At 42.5% G+C, this 21,096-nt stretch overlaps 1 protein-coding gene across 1 annotated transcript; it reads right to left on the bottom strand.

Moving 5' to 3' along the window:
• Positions 1-12,971: 12,971 nt before the first annotated feature.
• Positions 12,972-18,039, bottom strand: LOC115151064 (vesicular inhibitory amino acid transporter). The gene is made up of 2 exons (XM_029695013.1): positions 16,972-18,039; positions 12,972-15,571 (listed from the first exon to the last, which is right to left on the bottom strand). The coding sequence occupies exons 1-2, from the start codon at positions 17,389-17,391 to the stop codon at positions 14,384-14,386; spliced, it is 1,608 nt and encodes a 535-aa protein (XP_029550873.1). The 5' UTR covers positions 17,392-18,039; the 3' UTR covers positions 12,972-14,383.
• Positions 18,040-21,096: the final 3,057 nt, after the last annotated feature.

Raw genomic sequence — 21,096 nt, forward strand, 5'->3', positions numbered from 1 at the left:
ATGACACCATTCTGTATACTTCTGGCCCTTCTTTGGACACTGTTAAAAAAATTCCAGATGAGCTTCAATGCCAATTAACACTCCTTCTGTGACCTCCAACTGCTCTTAAACGCAAGTAAAACTAAATGCATGCTCTTCAACCGATCGCTGCCCGCACCCGCCCGCCTGTCAAGCATCACTACTCTGGACGGTTCTGACTTAGAATATGTGGACAACTACAAATACCTAGGTGTCTGGTTAGACTGTAAACTCTCCTTCCAGACTCACATCAAACATCTCCAATCCAAAGTTAAATCTAGAATTGGCTTCCTATTTTGCAACAAAGCATCCTTCACTCATGCTGCCAAACATACCCTCATAAAACTGACTATCCTACCGATCCTTGACTTTGGCGATATCATTTACAAAATAGCCTCCAACACTCTTCTCAGAAAATTGGATGTAGTCTATCACAGTGCCATCCGTTTTGTAACCAAAGCCCCATATGCTACCCACCACTGCGACCTGTATGCTCTCATTGGCTGGCCCTCGCTTCATATTCGTCGCCAAACCCACTGGCTCCAGGTCATCTATAAGTCTTTGCTAGGTAAAGCCCCGCCTTATCTCTGCTCACTGGTCACCATAGCAGCACCCACTCATAGCACACGCTCCAGCAGGTTTATTTCACTTGTCATGCCTAAAGCCAACTCCTCTTTTGGCCACCTTTCCTTCCAGTTCTCTTGAGTTTGATGACTGGAACTAATACAAAAATCACTGAAGCCTTATATCTCCCTCACTAACTTTAAGCATCAGCTGTCAGAGCAGCTTACCGATCATTGCACCTGTACACAGCCCATCTGTAAATAGCCCACCCAACTACCTCATCCCCATATTGCTATTTATTTTTTTGCTCCTTTGCACCCCAATATCTCTACTTGCACATTCATCTTCTGCACATCTATCACTCCAGTGTTTAATTGCTAAATTATAATTATTTCGCCAATATGGCCTATTTATTGCCTTACCTCCCTAATCTTACTACATTTGCACACACTGTATATAGATCATTCTATTGTGTTATTGACTGTACGTTTGTTTATCCCATGTGTAACTCTGTGTTGTTTGAGTCGCAGTTGTAAATGAGAACTTGTTCTCAACTGGCCTACCTGCTTAAATAAAGGTGAAATAAATACAATAAATAAAATACGTCATACAGTTCACTGAATACTAACACATGCTCTGCCGTTTCCTCCACTGAACACTCATCACACAGACCTATCATCTACAACGTGGCATTCAAACCTGTGTCCCCAAGCCATAGTCTACTCCACACAACTTCCTCTTTCCTACTATACAACCCATACTCCCCACCTTTTCCTTAACTGACCGGTCCACATAATAAAATTGCCTCCCCTTACTAGTAGCATCCCACTCCCTTTGCCAAAGACAGAGCCCTTTTGCCCGGATCAAGGACTTGACTCTTAGCCACCACATCACCCTCCACACCCACATGGGCAGGAACTCAGCAAAAGCTTACCACTACTCCCATCCTCGCCAATCCCATTAACAACACCATCATCTCCACAAACAAGTCTCCCCTATCCGACCTGCCCGTCTTCACACTACTCAACACTGCAGCCAAATCAGAGCAGATCACCAGTGGTTTCACCTCCTCCACCCATCTCAAACCTATAATCATGGCCATCAACTCGGCTGCATACCCTGACATATAATCACTTAACTGCTTACATACTCTAACATTGAAATCCGGGATATACACCCCTGCCCCCACCCTTCCACTGACTGGATCCTTTGAAACATCTGTATATGTCCTTAAAAACAAATAAAACCGATTATCTGGGGCCTCCCGAGTGGCGCAGCGGTCTAAGGCAATGCAGTGCTTGAGGCGTCACTACAGATCCGGGTTCGATCTCGGGCTGTATTTCAGCCGGCCGCAACCGGGAGAGCCGTGAGGCGACGCACAATTGGGCCAGCGTCGTACGGGTTAGGCCGGCGAGATGTCCTTGTCCCATCACACTCTAGCGACTCCTGTGGCGGGCCGGGTGCATGCACGCTGACACGGTAGCCAGTTGGTGCGGCTGGCTTCTGGGTTAAGCGAGCAGTGTGTCAAGAAGCAGTGTGGCTTGGCAGGGTCGTGTTTTGGCTGAAGCATGGCTCTCGACTTTCGCCTCTCCCGAGTCCATATGGGAGTTGCAGTGCTGGGACAAGACTGTAACTACCAATTTGGGGATAAAAAAGGGGTAAAAATATATATATCTCCACTGCCCATTCTCTCCTACCCTCAATCATATCCACACAATTGCATTGGGGGAGAACGTTCCCCATTGCAATTGCCGGCCCTGTCTCGCTCTCTCCCAGTTCATATTTTATCACTTTCTGCCCAATTGTCCACTCATACACCCTCTGCTTAGCCACTTACATTCCCCAGTTGCCATGACCACAGATGTCCTTCTGAACTCCCTTTCAACCTCGCCCAGTATGCTAATGCAAGTTTATTTTGTTAATTTACATTTCAGTCATTTAGCAGACGCTCTAGTCCAGAGCAACTTACAGTAGCGAGTGCATACATTTTAGTATGTACTGGTACCTCGTCGGAAGCTAACCCACAACCCTGGCATTGCAAGTGCCATGCTCTACCAACTGAGTCACACGGAACCGCTTTCTCCTCAGTGGCAGTTCCCTACTGTCCACCTGCAATGCCTCAACATGTGTCAACCTGAAGGCACCCACACACAATCTCAGGGGCCTAGACTGCATCCTATTCAGGCGCCCTAGGAGCATTTTGGCTGCCGATCGATATACAAAGCACCCATAATCCAAAGATGACCTGATCGATGCATGGTACATATACAACAGTGTTTATCTATCTGGTCCCCAATCATATCTTGCCAACTTATTGTGGGAAGCTTGTAGAAGGCTACCCGAAACGTTTGACACAAGTTAAACAATTTAAAGGCAATGCTACCAAATGCTAATTGAGTGTATGTAAACTTATGATCCACTGGGAATGTGATGAAAGAAATTAAAGCTGAAATAAATCATTCTCTCCACTATTATTCTGACATTTTACAGTCGTAAAATAAGGTGGTGATCCTAACTTACCTAAGACAGGGAAGTTTTACTAGGATTAAATGTCAGGAATTGTGAAAAACAGAGTTTAAATGTATTTGGCTAAGGTGTATGTAAGCTTCTGTATGTAAACAACTTCACCTGTACATCAAGTCACTCGGCTCCGTCATAACCTCATATCTGCCAGGCACGCAGAGATCTCAGCTTGGATGTCAGAATACCACCTCAAGCTCAACTTTGACAAGACAGAGCAGCTCTTCCTCCCGGGAAGGCCTGCCAGTGCCAAGACCTCTCCATCACGGTTGACAACTCCACAAACCTTGTCATGACCCTGTACAACACCCTGTCGTTCTCTGCAAACAGTTCATGTTCATGTTCTACAACATCCGTAGATTACGACCCCACCTCAAACAGGAAGCGGTAAAGGCCCTAGTCCAGGGACTTGTCATCTCTTATCTGGACTACTGTAACTCGCTGTTGGCTGGGCTCCCCGCTTGTGCCATCAAACCCCTGCAACTTATCCAGAATGCCGCAGCCCGCCTGGTGTTCAACCTTTCCAAGTTCGCCCATGTCACCCTGCTCCTCTGCAAACTGGCTTCCAGTTGAAGCTCAGATCCACTGCAAGACCATGGTACATGCCTACAGAGCAGCAAGAGGAACTGCCCCTCCCTACCTTCAGGCTATGCTCAAACCGTACACCCCAAACTCTACATTAAATTACTTCACCAATGCATAGAGCAGCTTGCTATGGAGCGGGCAAGCCGTGCACATGCATTGGACAGACTAGTGTAGGGTGCGACTGAAATACTGTGTGTTAAGAAAGCGCTGGGCATCTTGTTATGACATGCATTATCTGAGTTAAGCCCACACAATTATACCTTTGGAGGAGTGGCTTCTATGAAAGAATTGAGGGAATCCAAATTGATGTTTGGAAATAAATATGCACGTTGTAAAAACCAGCTCATTCCTCGAGATAGATTGACCATCTCAAAAACAAAAGCATATAGTTTTCTATGGCCCACTAGTACATTTATTAGCTATTCAGCATTAGCTGCAATTTATTTTAGCCACAACTTGCTAAGACAATATAAACTAGCTCTTTGCAGAGAGTAAAGATACACAAACTAGTGTAATTATAGAACGCTTGTGGATTTACGTTAAGGAAAGCGGCATAGTGGTAATCAACATATTGTTGCATCTGCTGCACTGACCATGCAGACTGAAGAGAACGGTGTTCGAGCAACCATGACTGCGGGGTTTGGGGAGAAGAAGATTGTAGTCAAATCGGGTGCACCCAATCACCCCATTAAAAGGAGGAAATGATCATACCAGATTGGTACCATGATTTCCACTTTTTAATGGGGTGATTGTAGTCTAATCGGGTGGATGACTCAAGTAGAGGTGTAGACTATAAAAATGGAGTGGTGTGTCACATATCTTTATAGAAGGCAAAGTAAAAACCCAAACCGGTCTGTACATCAATACCGGTGTATATAGTAAAATATGGTATACCAATCAGCCCTACTAACAACGGCAAGTTTGTGGGTTCACTTCTTGAAACTGCACAGTTGTTTTGGATAAAGGCATTTGCTAAGTTCCATGTATTATATACCTGTAATAAAAGTTCTGAATTCCCTCTCGTTCTTGCTGGTGGATTTTACGTACCCGGTCAATGTTAGCACCGGCAGCAGAGACCTGAAAGGAAAGCTGCTGAAACCCAACCCCGTCCACAGGGTGTCCTGACCCATCCCTGGGTGGAGGAGAACTCTACCAAGACGCCAACTGCCATGTCACACAGACCTGAGCAAAGCAAATGAGGACTGAGATCCTACTAGGGTAGGGTTGAGCAAATTAGGAACTCCTAGGTTGCGTCTAAAATGGAAACATATTTCCTATATAGGGCTCTACTTTTTGACCAGGGCCAATAGTGCCCTATATAGCGAATAGGGTGCCCTTTGGGATGCACACCAACGAACTGTCCTACGCGTTACTGTGACCAGCGTCTTGTTCATTAGGGCACGCGACAGAACATGTTTCAGTGCATTTGTAACCGATGTGAAATGGCTAGTTAGTTAGCAGTGGTGCGCGCTAATAGCGTTTCAATCAGTGACGTCACTCGCTCTGAGACTTGAAGTAGTTGTTCCCCTTGCGTTGCAAGGCCGTGGCTCTTGTGGCGCGATGGGTAACGATGCTTCGGTGGGTGTCAGTTGTTGATGCGTGCAAGGGTCCCTGGTTCGAGCCCGGGTTGGGGCGAAGAGAGGGACGGAACCTACACTGTTACACATTTTATTACGTTTGGTGCCTAATGACACAAGCCATGCTTAACGCTTGACTTCCATACTGCTCACCATGCTATGAAATTAATGTTTTGTCATCAGTCATCTTTATGCCCTTGTAATGTCTGCCACCTTTTACTTTTCTATGGCATTTTGTCTTTGTAAATGTTTTACGGTTTGTACAATTTGAGAATTTGATCAAATTCCCTGTCATTACTTGATTAAATAAATGTTGAATTTAAGTCTTGTAGCGATGTTCATGAGGTATAAATATGTGGAATTTGTTATTTTTGTTATTGCTTTGAGGTAGCCGAATCTATATCTAATGCACAGGTGCTCTGAATGACAACAGTCCATATTGTTAAAATACAGTAAGCAAACCAAACTACAAAACAATCATTCAATACAACAAATGCAAGTATAGTGGACTGTTTTCCACCTGTCATTGCAATATTCTTTATTGCCACTAGATGGGCCCCACTCATTTTGATGAAGAAGCAATGCATCAACATGTTGATTTATGGGAGAAATAAAGAATTTGTTTTAACTTCATTTTCATGTGGCTACTTGGTGCGTACATTTGTCACGTAATTCCAATGTAATGTAATTTACTATGAAACACGAAATGTGATTGGTGTTTAAACATAGGTGCAGTAATACATTCACCTGCGTCTCAGTGGTAGGCTATACCTTCTTACAGTTATAGACCTATGGTATGCAATAGACTGTCACTTCCTGTGCCTCGTCGACATAAATGTTTCTCAAGTGAAAAAAAAAATGTGCATGAAAACGAATCTTCTCTCGTTGAATGACAAACACTAAATTGAATAATCCCGTCCACGGCTCCCACTCCTATGAGTAATACTGTTGACCAATCACCGACGAAGGGGCTTCGATTTGCCTCACGAAACAAATGTGCACAAAAAAAAACGAAGACCAAAACCAAACAACGTCATATGCATGAACTGTTTTGACTGGGAAGCATACGGTAAGCTTTATACACGTGTCCAGCTGTCAATATCGTGTTAAAATGGGTTGCTAATTCTACACTTCATTTTGGACAATCCAGTTGGTTGAGCATATGTCAGGAGAAGTAAGTGGTTGGCACTGGTCCAATGTGTGAACGGTTGTGAACGATTGTAACGTCTTTCTCCCTGTCTATAAGGATCGGTTGATTTGATTGCAGCCTACCTAGTGCAATCAGTCGTATCACCACTGCGATGTGAATGTCAATAGTTAACGGTAATGGAGCCTAGTTTAATACGAACTGTTTGAGTGATGTTTTGTTCATAAATATTTTAGTTGAACAAAGTTACATTTTTGTAGATAGATATTCTGTGTAAATATCTGAATTCTCACTGGTGAATTCAGAGCACCATCCGTCATACAGTACCAGTCATAAGTTTAGGCACCTACTCATTCCAGGGTTTATTTTTACTTTCTACTTTGTAGAATAATAGTGAAGACATCAAAGTTATGAAATAACACACATGGAATCATGTAGTAACCAAAAAAGCGTTAGACAATTCAAAATATATTTGAGATTCTTCAAAGTAGCCACCCTTTGCCTTGATGACAGCTTTGCGCACTCTTGGCATTCTCTCAACCAACTTCATGAGGTAGTCAGCTGGAATGCATTTCAATTAACAGGTGTGCCTTTTTAAACGTTAATTTGTGGAATTTCTTTCCTTAATGCGTTTGAGTCAATCAGTTGTGACAAGGTAGGGCTGGTATACAGAAGATAGCCCTATTTGGTAAAAGACCAAGTCCATATTATGGCAAGAACAGCTCAAATAAGCAAAGAGAAATAACAGTCCATCATTACTTTAAGACACGAAGGAGAGTCAATCCGGAACTTTTCAATAACTTTTCAAGTGCAGTCGCAAAAGCCATCAAGCGCTATGAAGAAACTGGCACTCATGAAGACCACCACAGGAAAGGAAGACCCAGAGTTACCTCTGCTGCAGAGGATAAGTTCATTAGAGTTACCAGCCTCAGAAATCGGAGCCCAAATAAATACTTCAGAGTTCAAGTAACAGACACATCTCAACATCAACTGTTCAGAGGAGACGTGAATCCGGCCTTCATGGACGAATTGATGCAAAGAAACCACCACTAAAGGGTGCTTGGGCCAAGAAACACGAGCAATGGACATTAGACCGGTGGACATCTGTCCTTTGGTCTGATGAGTCCAAATTTGAGATTTTTGGTTCCAACCGCCGTGTCTTTGTGAGACGCATGTACTATGTGTTATTTCCACGTTGGTTATTTCATATCTTCACTAATATTCTACAATGTAGAAAATAGTAAAAAATAAAAACCCTTGAATGAGTAGGTATGTCCAAACTTTTGACTGGTACTCTAGCTCAAATTGTCAGACAGCAACGCCTTTTTTGGTCTCATCTTTTCTATGTTATAACCTCATCCTCTTTAGTAGCTGAATTTCAGACACAGAGAGGGCTAATAGAAGGTGCGAATTGGGTGGAGGTTGTCACGTGTGCTCACTCTCCGGCCTCTAGGTCACCAGGCTGCTCGTGAAGGCGCACACCTGTCACGGTAGTTATGTGCGTTAGCGCATAATGACATTCACCTAGACTCCATCACCTCCTAGATTACCTGCCCTATATATGTCACTCCCCTTGGTTCCTTCCCCAGGCGTCATTGTTTCTGTTTCTTGTCTGTGCGTTGTTCGTATTATGTTACATTTATTTATTAAAACACACTCCCCGAACTTGCGTCCCGACTCTCAGTGCACTCGTTACAGAGGCAGGCAGCTTCTGTAGACCTCTGCAGAATGCAGTTTTATAAACATAGGCCTGTCCCACTAATAGAAATCTTTATCAACAGATTATGAACTGTAATGAGATAGACTGTGCAGGTCCTTTCAAATAAATAAACTACAGTCCAGATGTTTTTTTCTGAACACAAATCCACATGTTCAGTGAACAGGCAGGCTTATCTGCTTGTGCCCACAGCAAAAATCTGGAAATTAGCATACCGTCTGTTAGCCTAAAACTTATTTCCATATACACGATGATGAACCAAAGTGGACAAGTTCTACAAGCTTCACATACCTTCAACTATTAGCCTATACCAGGTGTCTTCAACCTTTTCTTGCCCTGGGACCCCCGCCCAGGGAAACTGGCGACCCAGGGTCCCCCATCATATGTTAGCAAAAAAAAATCACATTTCTTATCAGGTGCATGATAATGGCAAAGAGAAATAATCAACATTTAAAAATGACTAGATTTGCTAGATTTATTATTTTCACATCCCCCAAATGTACTGAACAAAAATATAAAACATGTAAAGTGTTGGTCCCATGTTTCATGAGCTAAAATAACAGATCCCAGAAATCTCCATATGCACAAAAAGCTTATTTCTCTCAAATTTTGGGCACAAATGTTTTACATCCCTGTTAGTGAGCATTTCTTCAAGATAATCCATCCACTTATTTTTGCCAAGATAATCCATCCACCTAACAGGTGTGGCATATCAAGCAGCTGATTAAACAGCATGATCATTACACAGGTGCACCTTGTACTGGGAATAATAAAAGGCCACTCTAAATTGTGCAGTTTTGTGACACAACACAATGCCACAGATGTCTGAAGTTTTGAGGTAGCGTACCATTGGCATGCTGACTGCAGGAATACCCACCAGAGCTGTTCCCAGAGAATGTAATGTTAATTTCTCTACCATATTTCTCTACCATCTTCGTTACAGAATTTGGCAGTACATCCAACCGACCTCACAACCACAGACCACGTTTAATCACGCCAACCCAGGACCTCCACATCTGGCTCCTTCACCTACGGGATCATCTGAGACCAGCCACCTGGACAGCTGATGAAACTTTGGGTTTGCAAAACCAAAGAATTTCAGCACAAACTGTCAAGAAAGGTCTCAAGGAAGGTCATCTGCGTGCTCGGCGTCCTCACCGGGGTCTTGATCTGACAGCAGTTCGGCGTCGTAACCGACTTCATTGGGTAAATGCTCACCTTCGATGGCCACTGGCACGCTAAATATATGTGCTCGTGATGGATAAATCCCGGTTTCAACTGTACTGGGCAGACGTGTGTATGGCGTCGTGTGGGTGACGTTGTGAACAGAATGCCCCATGGTGGCGGTGGGGTTAGGTATGGGCAGGCATAAACTACGGACAACGAACTGGATGGCTACTGTTTTGTAATCAACGACCCAACTTTGCTATTTTGTAATTATTTTGCTGTCTATTTATACTCTATTTTCACGAAATAAATAGCTAACAAAATAGCTACATGGATCGAGTTTACCGTGTCTTTATTGACCTTTTGTTTCAATAATGTCTCTATGCACACTCGCAGGGCCCTATACACTCACACCCACTGTCACTCCAACACAAACACTCACTCCATCATTTGCTCACTCACACATAATATGCACATGCATTTATACTGACTCTACACACCCGCACACCCACTCACATGGAAGCTTCTGCTACACTTATCTTATATCCTGTTGCTTAGTCACGTTACACCTAAACATATCTACCCCATCACATGTAAATATGGTATTGGAACTGACTTTTAAAAATGTTCAACTTCGCACAGCCATTGAAGAGAAGTGGGACAACATTCCACAGGCCACAATCAACAGCCTGATCAACTCTATGCGAAGGAGATGTGTCCCGCTGCATGAGGCAAATGGTGGTCACACCAGATACTGACTAGTTTTCTGATCCACGCCCTTACCTTTTTTTTTACGGTATCTGTGACCAACAGATGCATATCTGTATTCCCAGTCATGTGAAATCCATAGATTAGGGCCTAATGAATGTATTTCAATTGACTGATTTCCTTATATGAACTGTAACTCAGTACAATCTTTGAAATTGTTGCATGTTGCATTTATATTTTTGATCAGTGTATTACTGGAAGAAGTGTAAACTCTAACATGGCATATTAACTGGAAAGATAATTCCAAACACATTTTCGCTAATAGAAGCTGTTTAGCTATGGTTAAACAAAGGTTAGCCTTGTTGGCAAAACAAATGTCCATGTCAAGGAAGCTTACCAGTAGCCAGCAGCACTTGCAGCAACTGGTAGGCTTACTCATGGGTGCTTTTCAAAGCCTATGTCTGAAACTCCAGTGAGAGTAATTATCTCCAATGATTCATTTGCTCACTATTAGGAGTTGAGAAATAAAGTTGACATCATTAGAAATATATTATCCTCTTTTCTAATGTTTTGTAATTAAAAATGAGTTCAGTCGCTAGCGACATTCATAAAAACAATGGGACATTTTTGGGGGACAAACATATTTGCGTGATCCCCAGGTTGAATACCCTACAAGCTCTGACTCGCTTCGGAATTAGATGTTCATCCATATGTCAAATGTCTAACTTGTTCCAAACGTTGAGGTTAAGTTTAGGTATTAACTCCGAATTCTTAAGGTATGGGTTTGGCATAGGCTTAAAACAAAAAATATAAAAAATAACTTTCCATCACTGGATTCGAACACGCAACCTTTGAATCAGCGCATGTGCTTATGCACATCCGCCATACCAGTTCATAACGCCGTAGTGAAACCAAAACCGAGTTGAAGGTAACAGCGCTCCTATTGACCGGTTGCCACGTAATCTCCCCGACGTTCTCAGACAGGGATGGGCATCAAATACTGACTTGTATCGCGTGTTGACCTGCCTGGAATACGCCTGTCCTATATCCTTTTGTATCTTTATATACTTAACCACATTTTAGATCTATAAGGCTAGGCTATTCCAAGCATTAGCAAAAATTACATAGGCCACAGTGATTCATAGACAACTACCGGTTAAAATTGACCATCATAGAAGCAAATGGTAACAATTATGGCACGTGACTTGTGCACCTGCTCTCACTGTAGTTCGCAGTGCAGCTTGTTCGATCTCTCTCACCTCTCTCTCTCTCACACACACAGAGACAGACAGACAGACAGACATGACCTTTTTGGTCTGGAATGTAATTGCATAGAATTCCTGTAATTTAGACTTCTTATGACACTGGAATAACCCTAATCAATCTCCTCAAACAAAGAAATGCTATGTATTTTCATGAATCATTATTTTATATCTGCAATAATTCTCAAATAATTCTACAAAACAAATCTCCATATTTTATTATATTTATCCAGAAAAAATACACTGAACAAAAAATAGAAACGCAACATGCGGGAATACAGATATGTATGTAAAAGTAGGGGCGTGGATCAGAAAACCAGTCAGTATCTGGTGTGGCCACCATTTGCCTCATGCAGCGCGAAACATCTCCTTTGCATAGAGTTGATCTGGTAGTTGATTGTGGCCTGTGGAATGTTGTCCCACGCCTCTTCAATGGCTGTACGAAGTTGCTGGATATTGGTGGGAAATGGAACACGATGTCGTACACGTCAATCCAGAGCATCCCAAACATGCTCAATGGGTGACATGTCTGGTGAGTATGCAGACCATGGAAGAACTGGGACGTTTTCAGCTTCCAGGAATTGTGTACAGATCCGTGCCACATGGGGCCGTGCATTATCATGCTGAAAGATGAGGTGAACGCCGGAGGATGAATGGCACGACAATGGGCCTCGGGATCTCATCACGCTATCTCTGTGCAATCAAATTGACAATATGCAATTGTGTTCGTTGTCTGTAGCTTATGCCTGCCCATAGCATAACCCGTCTGGCACCATGGGGCACACTGTTTACAACATTGACATTAGGAAACTGCTTTCCCACACAACGCCATACACCCTGTTTGCCATCTGCCCGGTTCAGTTGAAACCGGGATTGATCCGTGTAGAGCACACTTCTCCAGCGTGCCAGTGGCCATCGAAGGTGAGAATTTGCCCACTGAAGTCGGTTAAGATGCTGAACTGCAGTCAGGTCAAGACCCCGATGAGGACGACAGGCACGCATATGAGCTTCCCTGAGACGGTTTCTGATTGTTTGTGCAGATATTCTTTGGTTGTGCAAACCCACAGGGCATAGGTCCACCCACTGGGGAGCCAGACCCAGCCAATTACTTTTTCCCCACAAAAGGGCTTTATTAGGGACAGAAATAATCCTCCGTTTCATCAGCTGTCCAGGTGGCTGGTCTCAGACGATCCCGCAGGTCTGCAGGTTCTGAGGCCTGTTGGACGTACTGCCAAATTCCCTAAAACAACGTTGGAGGCGGGTTATGGTAGAGAAATGAACATTCAATTCTCTGGCAACAGCTCTGGTGGACATTCCTGCAGTCAGCATACCAATTGCACGCTCCCCATAACTGTGGCATTGCATTGTGTGACAAAACTAATTTTAGTGGCCATTTATTGTCCCTGGCACAAGGTACACCTATGTAATGATACTTTTGTTTAATCAGCTTCAATCTTGAAATGCCACACCTGTCAGGTGGAATGATTATCTTGGCAAAGGAGAAATGCTCACTAACAGGGATGTAAACTAATTTGTGTACAATTTGAGTGAAATAAGCTTTTTCTTTGTATGTAAAATTTCTGGGATCTTTTATTTCAGCTCGTGAAACATGGGACACTCACTTGACATGTTGCATTTATATTTTTGTTCAGTGTACATGTTCTCACGGTTTTTCGTTTTTATCATATAAAACCCACACAAATGTATATGATATAATTTAACTTATTTCTTTATTCTTTAATATTCATTTTCACGAGATATGATAACGATTTGAGATTTACATTCCATCTTTTTGAAACCACAATACACTACACATACGGTTTTATAACATTTCCACAGGACCGTTGGCTTGTGCAGAATGAAAAATGTCTTTATGCACATTTTCTTATTTTCATGATCTCTTCATATTTGTATAATTCAGACACTTAATTCCCGACATCGAATCATTTCAATTAATCTCGCAGGTATAGTGTACAAGTAAAATGCATTATAATATGAAACATTAGGGGATAAATTCAAATTTACAGTGACCGAATTCCATGGTGATAACCACGTGGCGGGATTTTCCTCTGTCTGGGGCGAATATCGGTCAAGTGACGGACTTGTGGGGCCTTCTTCAAACGATAATGACACAGCCTATTACTTCACATAATGACACAGCCTATTACTTTGCCGTCTTTTTTCTTCCCAATTTCATAACCTGTGCGATATGTGTTTAGGCCTAACCATGTGTTTTAATGCTTATTCAAATTTACAAAACACGTCTTTCCTTGCTCAGGTTGTGAGCGTTTTCTTTTCCGCCTCCTAATTCCACAATACTTTTCTTTTGTCTGAATATTATACATTCAATGTAGCTGTTTATGATGACTAATACTGTTTCAATATAGCGCTTGGAGAGAATACAAATGACTTCTAAATACATCTCCAAGATATTTGGGATATTCCTAGTATTCATTAACACACTGTTTCATCATTCACGATATGTATTATATTTATGTTGTCTTGCTGATAGCTTATAATGTATTGCCATTATATTAGTTGCCATCATAATAGGCCCACATTACAGTATGTCAATGTGTTAATTAATAATCACATTCACTGCCCACTGAAACATTGAATATCATGTAGAAGAAAGTGCCATCATATCAAACGCACAACTTTTTTTTTATACCATTTAGTCCCGATGCCGTCAAATGGTCGTCCGAAACCACATACTTGCATTTCAGATGAAATGTCTCTCAAGGTGGGAAACCACCACAGAGAGATGAAGAAACATGTCCCATTTTGCAATTTTGTTTAGGTCGATTGAACTATTGTAAACCTTCACTCCACTGAAAAATATGGATATGCATTTTGTTCTCATATTTATACATTACAAGTTGAATTGTCCATATCCTACTTAGACTCTGTCCCACTGTGTGTGTGTGTGCGCGCGTGCGTGCGTGTGCGTGTGTGTGTGTGTGTGTATGTAATGAGTGCTTGCACTGCATTCTGTGCACGCATTTATTTCGCATGAATTCTGTAAGCAGGGATGCACTGACTGCGCTCAGTGGGGATTTCAGTTATACACTAAAAAGGGATGTGCAGTAACATCGATATCCAGTAGACAGTGGCTTGGCTAGTCTTCTATGCCATACTTGTAAGCTTCTACTAGTCCCTCCATTGAGTGGATGAAACCAGAGATGGCGCATATGCCTCCTATTACAAATATGGCGACATCAAAGAACACGTGGTGCCATAGCAGCTTTCTCCATAGCAGCTTGAGGTGGAAGAGGCTGGGGAGCAGAAAGCAAAGACCCGCGCCCGTCAGGCTGCCGGTCAGACCCATGAGAAGAGCAAAATGCGGTACATAAATGGCCATGAGCAACGTGAACACCACAAGGGTGCATCTGAGAGTGAGGCCCCACGCTTTCAGTCTCCCATCGCCTCCATAGCAATCTGGGAACCATGTGCGTTCTCGTTCACAGAAAAACGATTTCTCCAATACTTCAACCGCAGCGAAGAATGGCAATGGGTATGACAGTAAAGCTTTGGCCACTAAGAAAAGGTTCACAACAGCCCTGATGGTTGACGGCAGGTTGTCGGTGATGACCTCCTTGGTGGCATCCGCCCAGGTCAGGTAGGCCAGAAGGGCGAACAGGCCTTTGAGGACGCATGCAGCGATGTGGGTCCAGTTCATCATACAGTGGAACTCGCTGGGCTTCACCATGTTCCCCTCGAGTGACGGAAGGAAAATCTGAGACGTGTAACTGAACACGATGATTCCAATAGAAATGGGGAACTTCTTCACATCGATGTAGAATTTGACTTTGTCCCAGGCCCAGTCGCGCGCTCTTGAGAGGCAGTAGGCAATTACCAGGATGTTGATGACGAAGTGCGCGATAGTGCACAGCAAACTGAACTTTGACACGGACTTGAGGTTCTTAAGGAAGGCGCAGGGCAGCAAGGCGGCGGTGGCCATGATGGCCCAGGACTTCTGTGAGACGGGGAGAGTGGGAAAGCTGTTGTACATCAGGTTTCCGCTCACAACCACGTACAGGATGCACGTCATCACCAGCTCGATGATCTGGGCTACATTCACGATATGGCCACCTAAAGACGGAAACCTTGGTTGACAACAGGCGTTTGCAATGTCCACGTATGAGTCCCTTACACGCACCAGTTGGCCGTCTTCGTCCTCCTCGTACAGGCAGGCGATGAGGATTTTCCCCGTGTAGCAACACACCACGGCGGCGAAAATAATGAGAAACAGTCCGAGGTATCCCCCGTGGAGAATGGCGTATGGTAAACCCAGAACGAACATCCCCTGAAAACATACAGGAAGTTATTTATGGGCATAATAACCAGATACAATTCAAGATAAACGTTTACAAAATGTAGCCTGGTATTTGTTGATAATAACTAAACAGGTTGGAGATGGGTGGGCGTAAATATAGGATTGCAAATGAAACAATTATTTTACAAAATGGAGCATTTGTTGAATGACTATTGCACTTTACGTAGGCCTACATGGATTACGCATTATGAGATAGTGTGTGCATGATTCAATGGGTGACATGCTTGCTTGTTGGTGTGGGTTCTGGTGGGCATCCCATGTAGCTGTGAGCGTGCCCATTTCCAGCTAATTGTGTTATTATCAATAGGGTGGAGACACGTCCTTATTAAATGGTGACTGTCATGATGGTGATCATAGCTTTAATAGCGCATGATGGGACGGCGCTTGTCTTGGGACTTTTTGCCACATACAGATACACTGTCAAGTACACTTTAACACTTCAACGGTCGCCCCTTACCCGTTATTACACCTTTGAAGGTGATAGACACGCGTAGCCTGTGCGTAATGCAACGATGAAATGAGCTATAGACTAGCTATAACGTATATGATAGGCTATCGAGGAAAGCACAGAGCAGCGTAGTTTAGGCTACATTTCTAAATGACCTTGACGAAATGACTATCTAGAAGGGGGAGATTCAGTCCTTTCCAATAGTATAACTGCTGCTTGAATGCGCTCCAGATCCACAGAGCCAAGTTCGTGCGTAAAGCCGCATCCACAGATCAGTACGCGTCGTTTTCTTTTGTCAGCTGGAAGTCTATGGGAGTACACGGAATTAGAATATTTGTGTTTATATGCTAGATATTTTATAATTATTGTGTGTGGCTTCAGATAATGAAATACAACAAAACATTGCGTTTTTTCGCATTGGTTTAACCTCTTATTGTAACAGTGTGTAGTTTATCCTATTTTTTTTCATAGGTTATGAACCTTCCCAAACCACATCAATTATCTCCAAATACCCCAATTCATCTCCTTATCCAAAATCAAAAGGTTGTTTTTGTGTGAATTGGGCTCAGGCAAATAAAAAATAAAAAGTATATTAAGGAACTCTTGGAATATTAGTGTCTCTAGACATCCGGGATGCCTCCCACTATTTTTTTAATGTTCTGGTTTAACACAGTCACTGCTGTTGCCTAGGGTCGGGTTTACGAGACTGTTGGAATATCGAATGCCTTAGCCTCTATTTGCCTTTTCACGAGGGATTTGTGTCCGCAATCAATTTGGTGATAACTGAAAGAAAAGCTATGTATGCTTACATTTATTAACATTTGGCAGCCTATGTATGGCAGGTAACACGAAGTAATCATTGAATGAATGAGTGGGATAGGACACCTGCACGCGCCATGCTGTTTTAATTATGCGTCTTTACCTGGATTGCATTCGTGACATTCCAGCCAGCTTCCCACGCGGTGATTTTCGGTGATTTTTCTTCTTCTCCCAGACCTGAGGCTTTAGAAGCGGAGAGGGGAGGGCCGGTGCCGTCTCTCTGGTAGTGGCTGTCCCCAGCCGCCATTCCGTCTTCTCCTCCACCCATCCCACCCTCTCCGCTCCCCTCTCCAATGTCACCACCACTCATTTCATCCGATTTCATGATGTCCATCTGCAGTCCTTGCCGGTGGTCGTAATCCAAATCATCGCATGCGGCGAAGCCCAGTCCCTCCTCGTCTGTGGCGGCCTGGAAGCCCATCCTGGCCATCATGCCGCTCACCTTCGCCGTGGATTTATTCGACACGGAGGTGGCCGCATTTGACAGTTTATTTTGAAACTTGCTTCGGATTAAATGTGCCATTGTTGCGTTCTCTGTCTACCCGTTGGGGACAATTTTTTTGTTGTTGTTCAAATAAAATAAATAGTCAATAACTAGATTGCGGCTCTGTTTCTGGATATGAATAAAACGAAGCTCTAGTACGGACGGTGGTTTTATAAAGCCTTTATGGTTTTTAAGTTGCTATCTCCACTTCTTGATCAAAGCACTCCTGTTCTTAATCATCCCCAGGTTCATTTCACCTTCAGACGTCGGCGCTCCGTCTTCGCATCTTGTGACCGGCACTCTAGTCTTTAACTCGACGAAAACGTCCGAACTTGATGCGCGATTTTTTTTTTTAGGGGGTGGAAATGTATTGCGCAGAGGATTACGCAAAATTGTTGCAATTCATTATATTCAGTTCGTTTATTAAATAATAACGGCTGCAGCAACGCTTCCACAGTTGGTTTTCCTTGTCGGTTACTGAGGTCAGTGCCGTACTCTGGAGCCTGGGGGTGGCACGGAGGAGGCACGTGTCATCATCAGTCTGCCAATACAAGAACTCGGCTTCGTGAAAGCACGTCTCCAGCCCCCCAGAGCGCGTAGCCACCCCACGGAAGAAAACGGGAGAGATTTGCTGCATTTCTAGGGGAGGTGCTTGTGATACCTTGTCCCCTCCCCACCCCCCGTATTCTACAACACTTCATTCTAACATCCAATTACATTCTGGGGGCTTTGAGTCTTGCATGACGTTTCGTGTATAAAAGGAGCTAGGTGGAAACTGAAAGGAGACACATCAACTCTATGGACTTTCAGACTAGAATTTGACCAAATATTTGTTGCTTGACCATTAGTTGTTGTTTTTTTTTTACGACAAGTGGACGCGCGTGTCTTCAGTGGCAACGATAGTTGACGTGCCTAGCCTACTGGAATTAATGTGGATCGAATGTCAAATTATTGTTCGTTTATTCATGAAGAAAATGCTTATTTTCTTGTTTCGTTGTTTAAAATAGGCTATCGATGGTAAGGTGGAAGTTAATTCCATATAGCCAATCGAGAGAGAAAAACATGTTTTTTGCTATTGATTTCAATTTAAATTCTGCATTATTTCTCAGGCTTGCATTTTAAGCACCAAAACTTATTCATTCGTTAGAATAACACCGGTTTTCTTGATAGGCCTACCTATATCCAAGTCGAAAAATAATATAATTGGTTTTGTTTCTAAAACGGAGCCAATAATTCATTTCGAAATTGGATTTAAAACCGGTGCATTTTCAGGATCAATGCATTGGCTATACCAAGTTTGATTCTATCCGTAACGTACGTCATCAAGATAATATTTTATATGAAGCTATCTCCTTAATGTGTTTTTAATTTACCCTATGATTGGGAGAACTATAGCTTTTCGGAGCAAAGTATTTCTTTGAGATTGATAAGAGTTGGAAGTTCAAACAATGTAAGAGCTTAACAATGGGATAATCTCAAGGTTTATTGCTATACACGTGGACATGGATTTTCCTTTAACTAGGCTATAAATATTAAGGACAAGTATTGACCCCTGCATGCAGAATCCAAACAGTGTAAATATTGTTATTCTTAAAAACACACATTTTCAGCTAGTATACCACATCTATTTAATACAAATAAATAACAACATGTAGGCCTAGTTTGTAATAGTGTTAATTATAATAAACAAATAACTTGCCCGAAATAGTAATTCCAAGTTCATTTAAAAGTAAGACTATCTAAGAATATTTTTTATATATAGGCCTACACATGCAGTGTGCAAGGACCGGGCGTCGCAGAAGCCTGCGAATAGGAGCGAGCTAGATGTCTAGCTACATTTTTACTATAGGCCCACAGCAAGTCACGCCAACAGCTTTTCATTTCTCACGTCACTGAACGTTTGCGTGTGCCGCCTTCCAGTGTTTTCCCTGGGCCAAAATAAAGAGTTCATGTTAGAGCGTGACACAGCCTCTAATGCCTAGGAGGAGTTGAGTTTTCTAGGCCTGTTCCTAGTTTACGTTCAACCTATTTGGTGCTGAATGAAAAGTACAATTTGATTTGGAAAATGCTTTGTAATTTAGGCGACATCCATTTAAATGATTCGACAGCTCTTTTTGGCGTTCTGCGGTGGGAACATAGGACGATGCTACTCTATTAGCTCCAAGATATAGGCATGTGTTTGTTTTTAAAATCCTCAGAAATGTCTTATTTTCAACAGAGCGACTGTTGATATTCTGAGATGTTAAACCTCATGTTGTTCTGGGCATGGGGGAATCCATTCATCAGTTAGAGGACTAATTATGGCGACGAGATTGGAGCGCTTTAGTCTTTATCCACTTAATTGGCGCTTTCTTTATTTTCTGACTGAGGTTCAGCACCACGCGCGGATAAACAGCGACTGACCGACGTCGCCGATTTGGTTGTTTGAGTGCTGAAGGAAAGCATGAAGGGGTTTAGCCTATTTTTGTCGTCTGTCTGCTGGACTATATTCAGCGGAATACAAACCTACTGAAGGCTCCATGTAGCAGCTTACCATAATATGTTCACATTGCATTTTAGCCTACAGCCCAGTAGCCACGTGCATCTGGTTCCAAAGAAAAATAGGCAACACTAAAATATTTAGCCTGGACATCACCAGGAATTTTCAGGAAAATACCTTTAATATATCTTATGAAAAACAATTGTTAAAAATCCCACCAGTGATTGGCAATTTTATGCATATTTAAATCTTATCATGCCATGTCAATTGCAACAATGATGGTTTAAAATGTAGCCTACAGTTTTTCTCCATAAACTATATGAGAAACGGGGGTTTACACATGGCAGTGCCTAACGTAAACGGTATTTTCTGCTTTGCTGAGAGAGAAGGCAGAGATATACACGCGGTCCCCAGAGTGAGTGAACGGGTTAATCACGGGCAGCGTTATCAGCCCGTCCAGACCTCCTCTGATCTGTACTTACGACTGTCTGATTGAATGTCCTGTAAAATGAAAAGAACAACCGTGACACGAAAAGAAAGGGGGGATACAGGGCTGAATTTAAGGTCGATTCCTACAGCAAGACTTGCTTACACATAACGACTGTTTATTAGCCTATTATTTATTAACGATATATTTTTTTCTTTGCATTCAGGAAATTAGCAGATGATATGTTTTAATTATATTTTTTATTATGAATAATATAAGTGAAACTGTCAAAACAAAAATGTTTATACACGTTTACACCTGCACCAAAAGAAAAGCTCAATGATGTCATAAATCATGATTATTATGTCAAGTGCGCTCATGTTCCATGACCACATTAAAAGCCCAGTGCAGTCAAAAACGTGATTTCCCTGTGTTTTATATATTTCAAAACTATGAGGTTGGAATAATACTGTGAAATTGTGAAAATTATGATCATGCTCTTTTAGTGTAAGAGCTGTTTGAAAAGTGACATTTAAGCCTGTATAGGTGGGATGGAGTTTTGGCCTGCCTGGTGACATCAACAGGCAGTAAATAAGTTAATTGACCAATAAGAAAGAGAGTTCCACACCTCTGCTAATAGCAGTTCGTTTTCAGTTTTCCCCTCCCCACTCAGACCACTAGTCTTTGCAAAATTCTTGTCTGAAAAATTACTCTTTGCTAAGAAGCTATTTTTGTTTATTTTTGACATTTTTAATTGAAAACAATTACAGTAAGGTAATTAATTGTTACCCAGAAATGATTTGATATAGAGAAAAAAACGTCTGAATTGGACCTTTAA

The sequence above is a fragment of the Salmo trutta genome, chromosome 16, assembly GCF_901001165.1.
Source record: "Salmo trutta chromosome 16, fSalTru1.1, whole genome shotgun sequence".
Classification (NCBI taxonomy): domain Eukaryota; kingdom Metazoa; phylum Chordata; class Actinopteri; order Salmoniformes; family Salmonidae; genus Salmo; species Salmo trutta.

Coding starts and splice junctions, on each gene's coding strand:
- LOC115151064 (XM_029695013.1), bottom strand. CDS start 17,391: ATGGCACATTTAATCCGAAGCAAGTTTCAAAATAAACTGTCAAATGCG. Junction 15,572..16,971: donor ATGTCACGAATGCAATCCAG/GTAAAGACGCAT, acceptor GTATGTTTTCAG/GGGATGTTCGTTCTGGGTTT.